This window comes from Anomaloglossus baeobatrachus, chromosome 5 (genome assembly GCF_048569485.1).
Source record: "Anomaloglossus baeobatrachus isolate aAnoBae1 chromosome 5, aAnoBae1.hap1, whole genome shotgun sequence".
NCBI classification, from domain to species: Eukaryota; Metazoa; Chordata; class Amphibia; order Anura; family Aromobatidae; genus Anomaloglossus; species Anomaloglossus baeobatrachus.
Window position 1 is genome coordinate 86148865 of NC_134357.1, and position 14496 is coordinate 86163360.

Here is a 14496-nt window from a genome sequence, read left to right on the forward strand (position 1 = left end):
TTTTGACACACCTCATTGATTTCAATGGGTAGAAATGCAACCAAAACGCACAAAAGAAATGCTGTTTGTTTTTTTTAACGCATCAATTTTGACAAATATTTAACATTCAAAACGCTGCTTTTAAAAAAAAAAAAGCAACAGGAGCATGGAATTTGCAGACTTCTCATAGACTTTACTGGGGAAGCACAACGCATGTGTGACGCCCTGGCGCCGCCAGGTGGTCACACAGAGTAGGTCCCCGCACAACACCTTCCCTCACAGGGTTAAACCAAGCCAACCAAATCCTAGTCACCCCCCACCAGGGTAGGAAAGGCAAACCAGTGGGCGGGACCAGGCGGATGGAGAACGCCCACCTAGGGGTCTAGAGAACCCAGGGGCGGGAAAAGAATGCGTTCAAAGGAAGAGTTCTAAGTTGAGAGTTGAGTGGAGAGGAGTGGAGCAGGAGGAGAGGAGAAAGACGGAAGCTCAAGTGTAAAGCCAGAGAGCAGAGGCGTCGGGGTTGGAGCCCCGGCATATTGGCTAGGTGGCAGATGGTGGTCCGTGTCTGTCAGGAGACATGAAGACGGCAGCCGGAGATCCGAGGTGGACCAGGACAGGGTTGGAAGCCGCCAGTACCGACACCGGAGAACCGACCCGGAAACCGTGCACAGAGGGGGTACTTGGACCCTGAAGCCAGGACCGGAACCAACGGCCTAGCCAGTTAACCAATTGAGGGCAGGATTATAGGTCCTGTCCCAACCAAAGTCCCAAAAGCAGACAACCACCCACCGAGAGGGATAGGGCATCCGCCAGGGCCCGATAGATCCCAAGCGTCAGCGGGCAAGGCTCCCAACAGAAGTACCGGGAGCAGACTCCCGTGTTCCACACGGGGAAGTCCACCACACCAAAAACAGTGCAGAGGAAAGTGACACAGGCCATCACCCCGGGTGAGGGACCAGAATACACCCAGCTGCGGCGGCCGGCCACCAGCACCTTGGTTAACGATTGGACTTGTCTGATTAATTTAATCGTGAGTAACCTGAAATCCCTTGGTCTGACCAGGCGCGCCGGCCCCTGCCATCACTATCCTCAGCACAGCAACATCGGGCCCCGGGGCAACCATTCCTACCCACGGAGGGGTTAACATCCAGCTGCCATCCCATCGCCCCCGGGTGCGCCCCACAACAGCAGCGGTGGTGCCACACCTCACCACACACCGTGGGTGGCGTCAAGAGTGTCTATGGCTATTCCCGTACAAATACGTCCCCTTTTTGATTTGAAGTGTCCGCGTGACCCCCGGGTTCGGAGAGTCCCTCGAGACACACTGCGGATCCGGATCCGAGCAGCCCGACTGCTCGCACGGGGGCTGCACACATGCATTTTGACAATTACACGCTGCAGTTTTAAGCGCAGCCAAAACTCAGGAAAAAACACAACGTGCGTACATAGCCTTAGCAGGGCGGCCACAGAGGAGGATGTTACAGTAGTTGATAATGTTATATTGTACAGTGCTCTATAATGTTTATTACTGAATTCAATAATGACTCTGTGCAGTTTTTTAGTGACAACAGAACAGGGTTTGTTTTCGGAAATGCTGATAATGTTGTTACCTAGGATTGATGATGATTTTATTTAAACAAGAGTCCATAATTTTCTGAGATTGGCGTTACTTGAGCTGTCCATCGTGGTGTTTTGCAGCTCATTGTAAATGTTGATAATGAATCCATAGCCGTATGTTGCGCTATGGACCTATATAATTTATAATCATTCATTACGCACTCGTCCATACCATGTGTGCCTTTGCTTGAGCCCCAGTGCAAGCATACACTGATGGTGCAGTGTCGGTGCTCATACTCAGGCAGCGCTTGCTCTTGGCAAGTAATCAGGTTCAATGAGAAGCTGAGAAAGTTCCCAAAATGCAAATTCAGAGAACATAACAGTGCTCTGGGCCCTTGCATTAAGTTTACTCCTCTCAAGAGTTTTTGGCTTTCAGTCATGCACGTGTAAGAGGGAGCCAGGTGATGGCCGACTGGGGTCCGCTCCACTTCACTAGTCTGAACTTGTGCATGTGTTGCGCCCTGGCTGGGGGGCGCGACACTTACTTGAGTCTTCAGGGGCATGTCTGCCACCCCATCGCCAGTCACTGTCGGAGATGTAGCAGGACAAAACATCATACTGAGAGATTCTTTGCAACACAACAACGAACCCTTTATTTGACTTGCTATCTTCGGGGCAGACATGGCCATATAATCCTGTTCTGCTGCTGCTGTTCTGTTACCTATTTTTCCTGTCTAGCGAGTATTCGCCTTCCAGCGACTAAGTCTCTAAACTTATACTTTTCCCTGTTTCTTAACTTTGTGGCTTCCCGTGTCCCATTGCCGCCTCGGATGGTGTCTAAGTTGCCCAACATGAGCGGAGTCTTAAGCTCATGACACAATGGAGAAGACCTCCTGATTCCCTGACGGACCCCACACCAGGGCTCATCTACACCTCGGGGACCTCTCTGTAGAACTCTCTCCTGGCTTGTCTGGCTATTAGACCCTCTACTCTCTGACACTCCTCTCATCTTGGCTCTCGGTTCCCCGGCATGCAGGAAGTATCTCAATATTGTACATACTAAAAGCTTTCCTTACTCTAATACCTATCTGTAAGCATTCCTGCTTAACATCCTTATGCTTTATGTGACGCCCCTGGACTATTCAGGTCGTCACAGGGTACTGCACAAACTGCCCTCCCCGTGCAGTATTCAACCCCCCGTGGTTCTGAGTCTCTATCCTGCTGTGTTGCCTCCATCAGCATTCACAAATCTTAGATACACTTTGCACCACACCTGTCAGGCACACCAGTGGGCTGCTTAAGCTGGAATAGGGCTGCCCACCTAGGGGTCACAGGGAGGTGTCAAGGTCAGTCAGTTCTGTAGTGACCGTCGAGCTGTGAGGAGCTCTGAGGAAGCTGGGAATTGGAGCTCCCAGGGGAAAGGAAAACTAGGTCGCAGACGGTGGTCTGGACCTAAAGGAGTCCGACCCCCGGTCGCAGGGGATTGAGGCTAGGTGCCTGGGACCTGTCAAGAAGAACGGTCAGCATCCTGGTCCTATCACCGGTCCGGGACCTAAGTGACGACTGGGTACGTGGACCATAGGTCGGGGAGAAGCTTAAGGCAACCCGGAAATTAACCTGCGGAGAACAGGGCCTTTATGGACTATTTCCACTAACTCCAGAATCGGGGCACTAGCGCAACGAGGGGGGATAGGGCTTTCCAAACAAGCAGCCCACTGAAATCCCAAGCGTGAGCCCTGAGAGCAGGCTCCTCCACTTAGCCACAGTGGGGAGCGGGGCCTGGATAGCTCCAAGTTACCGGACCACAACAGACACTCTAAAATTTATTACCAGGAGGAAGGTTACAGTGTTGCAGGGGACGGGACCCGGACGAGCTCCCCTTGAAAGGCAGCAGTATTCAGAGACTTGGTTTACCCTGTTGTCAGCGTCTGCTTCATTGCTGAGTGAGTACCAGACTGACCCCTGCGCTGTGTTTCTGCATCACCATCCAGAGTCCCGGGGCCTACCCCTACCTGTGGAGGGCAACGTCACCTAGCTGCCCCACTCAATCACCCCGGGTACTCCCTACGGCAGCGGCAGTACTCACAATTACCGCACACCACGGGTGGAGTCACGAACTATACTAAATCCCTGTAAATATCCCCTTATACATTTTGAGTGTGGCCCCTAAGCCCCCGGGTCCGGAAACCCTCGAGCCACGAACGAGCACTACCTCCCGGATCCGAGCGGTTCGATCCACTGCTGGGGCGGCACATTTACATTATACAGTTATGCATTAGCACACATGACAAATTACACTAAAAGACTGTAAAATACAATATGCAATAAACCTCTTAAAACTATCAGTCACTAGAGGGTGCCGTTCGCTGTACTGCTCAGCTCCGGCTCTGCTAAATCTCCAGCCATACACATTAGCAGCAGCAATAAAATATCATCTTTAATATACATTATATGTACATTGTAGGAGTGGGGTGATCTGACCACCTCCTACAGATGGAGCAGTTAGTCACTGAACATAGCATTTTGAGCGGCGGCTGTAAGCACATCCTGACATTGACTGACATCCTACTGTACAGTACTTGTGTGCAGACTGAGTTGTCAGAGTCAAGACCAGCATTGAATCTAGATCGAGAGGTAATTATTCCCCTTTACTCTTCCCTGGTCAGACCGCACCTGGAATACTGTGTACAGTTCTGCGCACCCCAATTCAAGAAAGACATCGATATATTGGAGCAAGTCCAGAGAAGAGCCACCAAAAGGGTAGAAGGTCTGCAAACCATGTTCTATGAAGAACTGCTTAAAGAACTAGGAATGTTTAGTTTGATAAAGAGAAGGCTGAGAGGTGACTTAATAGCGATCTAAAAATATCTGAAAGGTGGTCACAGTCCAGAGGGAACTACCCTATTCTCATTAGCAGAAGGAAGTACAAGAAGCAATGGGATGAAACTAAAATTCAGGAGATTCAGATTAGACATTAGGAAAAACTTTCTGACAGTGAGGGCAGTCAGAGAGTGGAACATGCTACCATGGGAGGTGGTGAGCGCTCCATCAATGGAACTCTTCAAGCAGAACTGGATAAACATATAGCCGGGGTGATTTAGGAAAGCCTGCACTCACAGGGGGGGGGTTGGATCTGATGTCCCTTTTGAGGTCCCTTCAAACTCTCCCATTCTATGAGCGTGCTGGGACATACTTACAGCCTCCACTCTCAGTGCTGTGATTGGTGACTTCAGTCGCTCCTGGGAGGAATAAAGTTCATTTCCTCCCAGCAGCCGCACTTTCAGTAATGTGGCCAGACAGTCTTGTAATTTAATATCTGCAGGTTACTACCTCATGGGAACATGTCCGATCTGTTTAAGCTCTAATGTATTATTGCAGCGTTCTGCACTCTGGGGGATATTCATACGTTGTGTAAAGAAATAAATGTTGCCATGGGTAACCAATCTAAAATAGAAAAAACAATGGCGAGGATTGTCTTGATGGCCGCGGGGAACGTTGTTGTGTCCCCAGTGAGCCTGGAAGATAATGTACAATTACAATTCTGCTGCAGGTAAGTGGACGGCTGTTTTTAACTCCCGTACACGTAATTATTGTACTTATCTGTATTATTGTGTGTTTTTCTATTTGTGTCTTTTATTTTTTAATTTGGCTTAGATTTATGAAAATATAATTTTGCATTTCTATCTATAAACTTATTTTTTTTTTCCCCCTGTACATTTTATTATCCTCATTTTCAAGTTTTTAATTTACAGCCTTTCATGGCAATATAAGCGGCTTTTGCTTGTAATAGGCTTTTATACACGGCCAGCAGACTTAATCCCTTAATACTGGCAAGAAATATTTCCATTAAGAGATAGGAATGCTTTTGTAACTCATCACTCGATACAGTCACCCCATCAAATAAATGCTGTACATATCGATCAGACATTGGACGGCGGTCCGGCCGTCCCCACAGTAATTAGATTGTTTATGGTCACTGTGTTATCATTAATCATTACGGTATATTCTAATCTCCAACATTTATTACTCGCCACCTTTTACCAGCTGCCTTTCATCTTCCTGCATTGTGTATCCTTAGGCCCCATGGTTGTATTATGGCTCCATACAGCTGAGATTTGTGTGGCACCCACAGACCTTTCATAGGGCCTCACTGTACCGCCATATTCCTCCTACAACAGGTGCAACTGGGGAATATCTCGCACAGCGCTCGGCAATATCAGCCAGTCCCATAGACAATGAATGTAGCGGATGCTGAGGAATGCACGAGGGCTGTATTGGCCATGGCTTTAAAGAAAACCTGTCATCAGGATTTATACCCCAAACTGATGGCATGTATGTAAAGGCGCTATAATGCAGATTAAATTATTATTATTATTATTAAATTATTATTAAATCCTTATATTTCTTGTAAAAATCCGTTTTGCAAAGTCATCCATAGCTGAAATTGTTTGCTAATGAGGGGTAAGTGCAGTGGGCTGGACTCCTTGTCTCCTATCTCTGTTCCGATTCCCCACCCCCTGCCCGTCTCCTGCCTCTTACTGACGGGTCACTCATCTTTCAGTGACCTGTCCAAGATATGAGGCTGGCAGCAGGCGGGGAATGGGGAAAGAAGCAGGAGGGAGGTATGTGCAATGTCCATCCCCACTGCACTAGCGGTTCATTAGCATAAAATTTCACTGATGGATTTCTCTAAAACAGAAAAACTGATTTCAACAAGAAAAGTGAGGACTCAATGAGAATAAAAGTGGCTTTATATACATGCAATTCGTTTGGGGTATAAAATCCAGAGGACAGATTATATTTAAAGTAAACCTGTCACCTCGGCATATATTAAAAGGTCATTTGCAGGTAAATAGTGTTACAAAGCTGTCTGGTTGTATTACTGAAAATGCAGCCACTGGGAGAAAATGAACTTCTTTCCTCTCTGGAGCCGCCGGCTATCAATCATAGGGTATGCATGGAGAGAGGCTACAGTCACCACTAACAGCACCACTCACTATATTGTGAGTTGTAGATGTAAACACACCCCTACACTTTTATTGACCGCTCGCTCTGGATAGATGAGCTGCGCCATGAGCTATCAATGGAAGTTCCAGTCTTACAGAGAGCAGTGACTGTAATCCCTCTGTACACACCCTCATGACTGAAAACTGGCAGCTCCTTGGAGGAAATAAGTTTATTTTCTTTGGTAGCCGCACGTTCAGTAAGGTAGCCCGGCAGTATTGTAACGTCACTTACTGACATATTGACTCTATATCTCCAGGTAGAGTGTTTTCCATGGGGACTAGTTCGCTTTAAAGGGTTCCTATCGGTTCCCCAGTGCACCCAGAACCACTAGCCATTCTAGGTGCATTTTCTAGAATCCCTCTCTAACAGTCTCTGCATCTAGAAGCACACAAACAGATATTTAGAAAAAGTCTTTCTAAAGATAGTGTGAGATTCTAATGAGGGCTGTGACTAATCGCAGGGGCGTTAGTTCCCCGAGTAATCTGCTTATTTAGCATGTTATCATGCCCTCATGGGTGTGATAACATGATTTACAACTGCCAGCGTCATGGCAGTGACACACCCACCGGGGCCGTGGGACACTCATTACCAGGCCGCGATTCTGTTTCTGGGATGCTGCGGTGGCAAGGCCCGATTCCGTGACCCTGGCGGTGTCGTTAAAAAGGGAAATGATGGGGATGATAGTTTGTCGTGACGCCACCTGTGGTACTCGGCGAGAGATAGCCGATGCTTCGGAATGGGACCTCTGTGGCAGATAGTGACGCAGCTTGGTTGGTATAGCTCTCCACAGGTAGAGCTGGGCCCCAGGGTGCAGGAGGTAGTGGTCTAAGATGGTGGGGGTGCAGGGCCAGGGGCACAGGCGAATAACGGAGCAACAGGGGTGCAGTCTCAAGGTTTTTACTCACTGAGGCAGGTTCCAGATTATCACGTCCGGATGATCAAATGCTGTCCTTGGAATACTGGGAATCACTGTGATGAGCTCCAGTCGATCACGGTCAGGTCGGAGGTCAATACCGGTGCACCCTTCATTTGTGCCTTCTCTGGTCATCTTCCTGCGCTGACTATTTGCCCTCCTGTCCCATGCCTACACACACAGTACCCTGAGCAGGTGTCCGGATCCTTCACAAGGGGAGCCTGTCAACCTGGTCCCTTTGGTCCTTTGTGCTCACCTTCCAGCGGATTCGTGTGCGGGTTTGGCTTTGGCCTCTGGAGTGACCTAGGCTTCCAGTTTTACTAGATGAGCACGTTTGTTCTTCTCCTCTAGTCTAGGGACCGGTTCCCCATTTGTGGCCAAGTCCCTCCACTCCAATGTTCTGTATGTGGAACGAGTCCATGAGGGTTTGGCGCACTCCCTGTGGGCCTAAAGACCCCTTCTGTCTTGTGCCTGGGTCGAGCTGCTCCTTCCAACTGTCTAACTCTCCCACTACAGTGTCCTCTGACTAACTAGACTCCACCCCAGGCACGTCGGATTAGGGGGAGGGAGGTGTCATCACCAGTGGCATTAATGGCACCAAGCCCTAACCCTGACCCGGTGGGGGAGTGAACCAGTGGATGATCTCTTCCTTACCAAAGTATGGAATACCACACCTCTGGCTGAGGTGCAGTACCTCTGTGGCGACTGGAGCCTCAGGGGTTCCACAGCAGCGCGATACAAAGCTTATTTGACACTAGGTTTATGCTTACCTGGCTTTACAAACGCTCGCTACCCATGATTGAAAGTTGTCCAAACTTCCAGTCATGCACACTGCTCAGAAGCCGGGTGTATATGTCCCAGCTTCAGAGAGGAGTAGGGTGCATGACTGGAAATGCGTCTTTGAAGCCGACACGCATACACCAAGCATAAAAAAAAAACCTGAAAGATGACTGGTACAAAGCTGCACGCATGCCCGACTTTGTATCGCCCTGCCATAATACTGACCGTTGTAATAACGAGGGCATGATAACATGCTAAAAGTGTCGATTAGACAGGGAAGTAATGCCCTTGCTACTAGCCACAGCCCTCATTAGCATATCATAAAGGACCTTTAGAAATACTTTTTCTAAAGATCTGTTACTGTACTCTACTAGATACAGGGACAGTTAGGGAGTGATGGACCCAAAACTAGAGATGAGCAAACCTGAGGTTCGAGGTTTGGGTTTGGAAACCGACTTCCAAAACACCCCCCCCCCAAAGTTCGGGTTCGAAGTTCGAGTGAATTACGAGTGCAAACCACTCAAGTGAACAGCGCTGTGCTCGGGTATGAGTGATATCAACTCAGCCGCGTGCAATGTTTGTACAGCTCACACGGGGGTAAAATCAGCATGATGTATTAGATGTAATGTGCACACACAAAACAAACCAAAAAAAAAATTATTTATTTTTAAAACAACCGCAAGTGTCTGCTTATGGCTGGCTGTGTAGCGCCCATGAGACTAGTCGCTACAGGGTATATCATTATATCCTTCCCGAGCAGGTCAAGATGTTAATCTGGTAAGTTTTCACACACCTCACACCACCATACAGCAGGGAGAAGCAGTCACTAAGAAAGGGTTAACAATGTTTCTACAAACACAGTCAGGAAGTAACTCAGCCAGTTCCTAGCAGACACAGGTCGCCATAACAACTTGCAAAGGTGGGGTCATGAGCAGTTAGGAGTAGAGACCCTTTTAGCCAGGCAGAACAAGCTTGGACACGAGACAGAGCAGACGCACAGTGTGTAGCTCCCTGAAGGGAGGCTGTCAGGCCTTCGTTGAGGCAGAACAGAGCTGTCCGGATGTAACACCGAACAGACAGCACCACCAATCTGGGGCCAGTAACACCTAGAGAGACGGGATTCGATACTTGAAATCGTGGACCAGAAGAGAGCAGTCTCCAGAGCATGGGACTGAGCACAAGAGAGGTACAGAGCCCTAGTTTGGGTGGCCGTGGCGTGGCAGCAGAGAGGGAGCCTGGGAAATGGGATAGAGGTCCGACCCACGAGAGGCCCAGGCTGCTGGCCGTACGGGCTAGGACCGGGGAAGAGTACAGAGTTGTGCATGGAGGAGAAAGGTCACAGATTACCAAACCGGATCCAGCCTCTGACCTGCCCGGGATCAACCAGAGTCTCTGATGGCGAGGACCAGCACCCGGGGTGTGATACCACCTGAGCCAGTAAATAAAGTGACTGGAACCCGCACCTGGTGACTCTGTGAGTAGCCACCCTGCACTCCGGTGCTCCCGTGGACTGCCGCCTCCATTCTCACAAAAGTCCCGGGGTCCCCAGCTCCACCCGTGGGGAGCGACACCATCCCGGCTGCACCGAACACCTGCCCCGGAGAGAGACTGTGCAGCAGCAGCTAATTCCTGGCCACATACCGTGGGTGGCGCTGCGAAGCATCCCCATTTCCCATCCAGTACTGCCCCTGGGAAAGCACTAGTCGCAGGAAGGGTCAGTGGCGGAGGAGGCCGAGACCCCAGTCAGTGCTGCAACCGGTGACACGCTTCCCAGGGGCCCGTCACCCTCATTCCATCCCCATCTGTACTGTTTGTTTGCTGTTCTTGTTTAACATGTAGCAGATGGGGTCACGGAGCCGGGTCAGGCCAGTCACAGCTACCCCAAGGAACCACTGGCCCGGTGACGAGTACCCTAAGGCCCCGTGGTACGCTACAGCTGCATGTGGGCAGAGACACAAACTGCCCAATTACTGACTTCCATTGGGGCTCAGGTCAAGTCAGGGTCATCAGGGTCACAAACTGAAGCTTATCTAAGGTTCGAATGTTCCCTCCGAACTGAACTTCCAAAGGTTTTCTCATCTCTACCCAGAACAGCCTGTGGTTCTAGGTGCACGGGGGACCTGTTTTAAGCTCTTCCTACACATTCAAGTTGTTGGAAACTGTCCTTTCTGTGAGACCGGCTGCTCATCTATATCTATGTGTATGGGACCCTTCTGTCTCATCCAATAGATGATGCTGCTGGACAAGAGGATTGGACTGTTTGTAGTAGGACGCTCCACTCTATTGCTGTTCCTGGCAATATGCCGCTACCAGTGGTGTTTGTACAATACACATGCATTCCCTTGTGAAGCAGACGTGCACATGTATGCGAGACAGGAGGGATGACCCACATTGACACTCTTGTACAATGCAGCAAACAGTAAAAAACGTGACCTTTGCTTTCTTTACAGAATCGGATCGTTTCGCAGTATTCTGCATGTTGAGACTTGGCCATGAAATATTTGATACAGATATGGTTATCGTGGACAAAACAATGACCGATATTTGCTTTGAAAACACGATTGTATTGTAAGTATCTGAATATGATCATATGATGTTTGTATTAACGAACTGTGCATAATGTATCGGAGCTTGGATAAAAGCTGCCCATACACGCGGGCATGGAGTTGAAGAAAAAAAATCAATATTGATGACCTATGCTTAAAATGTCATCAATATCAGATCATTGGTTACATCACATCACATAGTAGCGGCTGTATAGGGTATTGCAGCGTTGCCTCATTGGCGTGAATGGGAAATTGCTGGAATATCCACCACTGCAGTCAATACTAAGTGGATGGTACAGAGAGCAATGTATAGGGACTGCAGTCATTTCATAAGCATTGCGGCCCCTTCAAAAAGCTGCCTGGAATTGGACCCCTTACCGGTAGAGAATCGTTTCTATGAACATCGCTGACAATTTGTATCTGATTTGTGTTAAAATTGTATATATGTAATGTAAGTGTAAAAGATGTGAAGCTGCTCCCTCTTGTGGGGACCTGCTATAAAAGGACAGATCACAGTTGGCTATGGATGTCGGATAAATAAATTAATTTCGGTGGGATGGGTAAAAGTGTTGGCACTCTTGAAATTGTTCCATGAAATGAAGTATTTCTCCCAGAAAATTATTGCAACTAGATATATTGTTATACACGTTCTTTTTCTTTACACTCCGTCAAGACACAGAATTTCAGAGGCAGCAAAACCTCTTTGAACTACCACCATATTTGACTGTAGGTAGGTACTGTGTTTTTATTTATAGACCGGATTCTGTTTTCGGTTAAACAGTAGAATGATGTGCTCTACCAAAAGAATCTCTTGGTCTCGTCTGTCCACAAGATGCTTTTCCAAAAGGATTTTCACTTACATACATTTTGGCAAACTGCAGTCTAGCATTTTTATGTCTGTGTGTCAGCAGTGGGGTCCTCCTAAGTCTCCTGCCAAAGCATGTCATTTAATTCAAATGTTGGATAGTTCGCCCTGACACTGCTGCACCCTGAGCCTGCAGGACCGCTTGAATTTATTTTGAACTTAATTGGGGCTGCTTATCCACCATCTGGACTATCCTCTGTTGCAATCTTACATCAATTTTTTTCTCTGCTGTCCACATCCAGACAGATAAGCTACAGTGCCATGGATTGTAAACTTCTTGTTTGTTGTGCACCATGGACAAAGCAACACGAAGAACTCTGGAGATGGACTTGTAACCTTGAGGTTTTTGATATTATTCAACAATTATGGTTCTCAAGTCCTCAGAGTTCTCTTCTCTCTAGTTCTCCATACTTAGGCTGTGTGCCCACGTTGCGTGTTTACATGCAGTTACGCTGCGATCTGCACCGCAGCGTAACTGCATGCGTCCTGCGTCCCCTGCACAATCTATGGAGATTGTTCAGGAGCCGTGCCCATGTGGCGTATTAGAGCGCAGCGCTTCGGCTGCTGCCCGAAGCGCGCGTTCTAAGAAGTGACATGTCACTTCTTCTGTGCGGTTTGCATGCTGTCTATAGGGAGAGGCAGCATGCAGAGCACACGTTCTCTGCAGGCACCATGCTCTGAAGCGCACCTTTTAGCTGCGGTGCAGAGCGCACACGTGGGCACATAGCCTTAGTGCGGCACACACAGACAGACAATGCAAAGATTGAATCAACTTTTCTCCTTTTTATCTGGTTTCAGGTGTGATTTTCATATTGCCCACACCTGTTACTTGCCACAGGTGAGCTTGAAGGAGCATCACTTGCTTGAAACAAAGTTGTTTACATAAACATGTGCATTAGCAATAATTTTCCAAGAGAAACACCTCATTTTCTGGACAATTTCAATGGTGCCAACTAATATATTAATGTATGTCTGTCTATATTAATAAAAATTAGAAATCTTGCAATTTTCCGTGTGGCCACTATGCAGCTATTTCAGAATCCTACGTCCTGCCCTTCCAGGAATGGCTTTCAGCAGGCTCATAATCATCAGAGACAGGATTACAATGACACACAACACCTCTATATACAGCTGATACCACAGGATCACCACTCCCTTCACAATGACACTTAAACACTCCAAAATAAAAAATAGGGCTTTAGTCTGTTATATTGCTTCTAATGAATATAGAATGGCCCCTTTTTTGTTTTCTTTTTAATATAGATTGTGATATTAGGGAAAAAAAATTGCCAGTTTTTTAAACAATGACATGTAAAATAACCTTTTAGGCTTTGTGCGCATGTTTTTTTGTGACCACAAAGATGCAGCGTTTTTGCGCGTTTTTGTCCGAAAAAAATGCACCCGTGGCAAAAACGCAGCGGAAGAAACGCATCCCTTTTTTACCTCCGTTTTTGGATGCGTTTTTGTTCACTGCGTTTTGCTGCGTTTTTCTAATGCATTGCATGGGTGGAAAAACACAGAAAAGAATTGATGTGTTTTTTTTTTTTTTTTTGCCTCCAAAAATGCAGCTAAAAAAAAGCACTGTGTGGACAGCAAAAATGAAAACTTATAGACTTTGCTGGGGAAGCAAAGTCATACAGTTTTCTAACCAAATACGCCATGAAAAATGCAGCGTGTGCACATAGGCTAAGAGGTCCTGTCGGTGGGTAAATGTGGACAGGTCCTGTCGGTGGGTAAATGTGGACAGTTTTTGCTCTTGTTTTATTCCCACTGCTCCTTTAAGTATGCTGGTTTTTTTTTTTTGTTTTTTTTTTTTTCATGAACCCGGAGATGCTGTGTTTTTCCAAAAATAAGAGTCTTATTTTTTATTTTTTTTTTTTGCCCCCAAAAAAGTGCTGCAGCTTATTTTCGGGGTGGGTCTTATTCTTGGAGAAACATGGTTGGGGGTAAGCTTACCCCCTAAAAAAACAAAAAAAAAAACAATAAAAGGCAGACCCCCTTTCCCTTCCTAGGAGACTCATACCAGATCCCGGAAATCTACATGGCTCCCAGGTCATCCTGTGATCTCCGGCAGCTGCTCCCAGCAGGTATGCTGCACGCCGTCCTCCCCTGCTTCTGGGGCGCACACACACACAAAATCACTGATCAGATCGCACACACTCAATAGTCACTCACCACATCCGGCAGTACAGAATGCCTTCAGCTCAGGGAAAGATGGAAATTACGCATCGCAGGTCCTGTAAGCATTCATTCCATCTGCAGACACAGGTCCTTGTGCTCCACCACACTGCGTCTCAGAAATCGTTATCGCTGGATGTGTTTGAGTGTGTGATCTGATGGGTAATTGTGTGTGATTGTGTGTGTCTGTGATCTGATTGGTGATTGTGTGTGTGTGATCTGATGGGTAATTGTGTGTGTGATCTGATGGGTGATTGTGGGTGTGTGATCTGATGTGTGGGGGTGTGAGATCCACTGTAGGTCCTCCCGCTCGGCGTCTGGTGAGTATCCTTGCGGGCTGTTCTCTTGCTATGATGAAGTGTCCTGCGGTATCGTTAACTTTTTTTAGCTGCACGGACACTTCATTATTGAACCGCGACTAGGGCTTATTTTCTGGGGAGGCTTATATTTAAGCCTTGCTTTGAAAATGCTGAAAATCCCTGCTAGGGCTTATTTTCAGAGGAGGTCTTATTTTTGGAAAAAGAAGGTATGTGCCTTTTTTTTTTTTTTTTTTTAGTGTTCAGATTTATGGTCTTTACAAGGGGGCGTGGCTCACAAAATTCTCTAGGGGGTGTGTCTTCAGGCTTCTCTACATATTACCTTGTGAACAATGCCTCCTTAAATCAGTACTT

The 14496-nt window shown here is 47.5% G+C and overlaps 1 protein-coding gene across 1 annotated transcript in view; it reads left to right on the forward strand.

The window, feature by feature from the left end:
* RTKN2 (rhotekin 2) overlaps positions 1–14496 on the forward strand; it is a 115676-nt gene that overhangs the window by 58209 nt on the left and 42971 nt on the right. The window contains exon 5 of the mRNA XM_075352340.1: positions 10687–10804. Within this exon, the coding sequence (XP_075208455.1) occupies positions 10687–10804 (118 nt within the window). The remainder of the gene's footprint in view (positions 1–10686; positions 10805–14496) is intronic.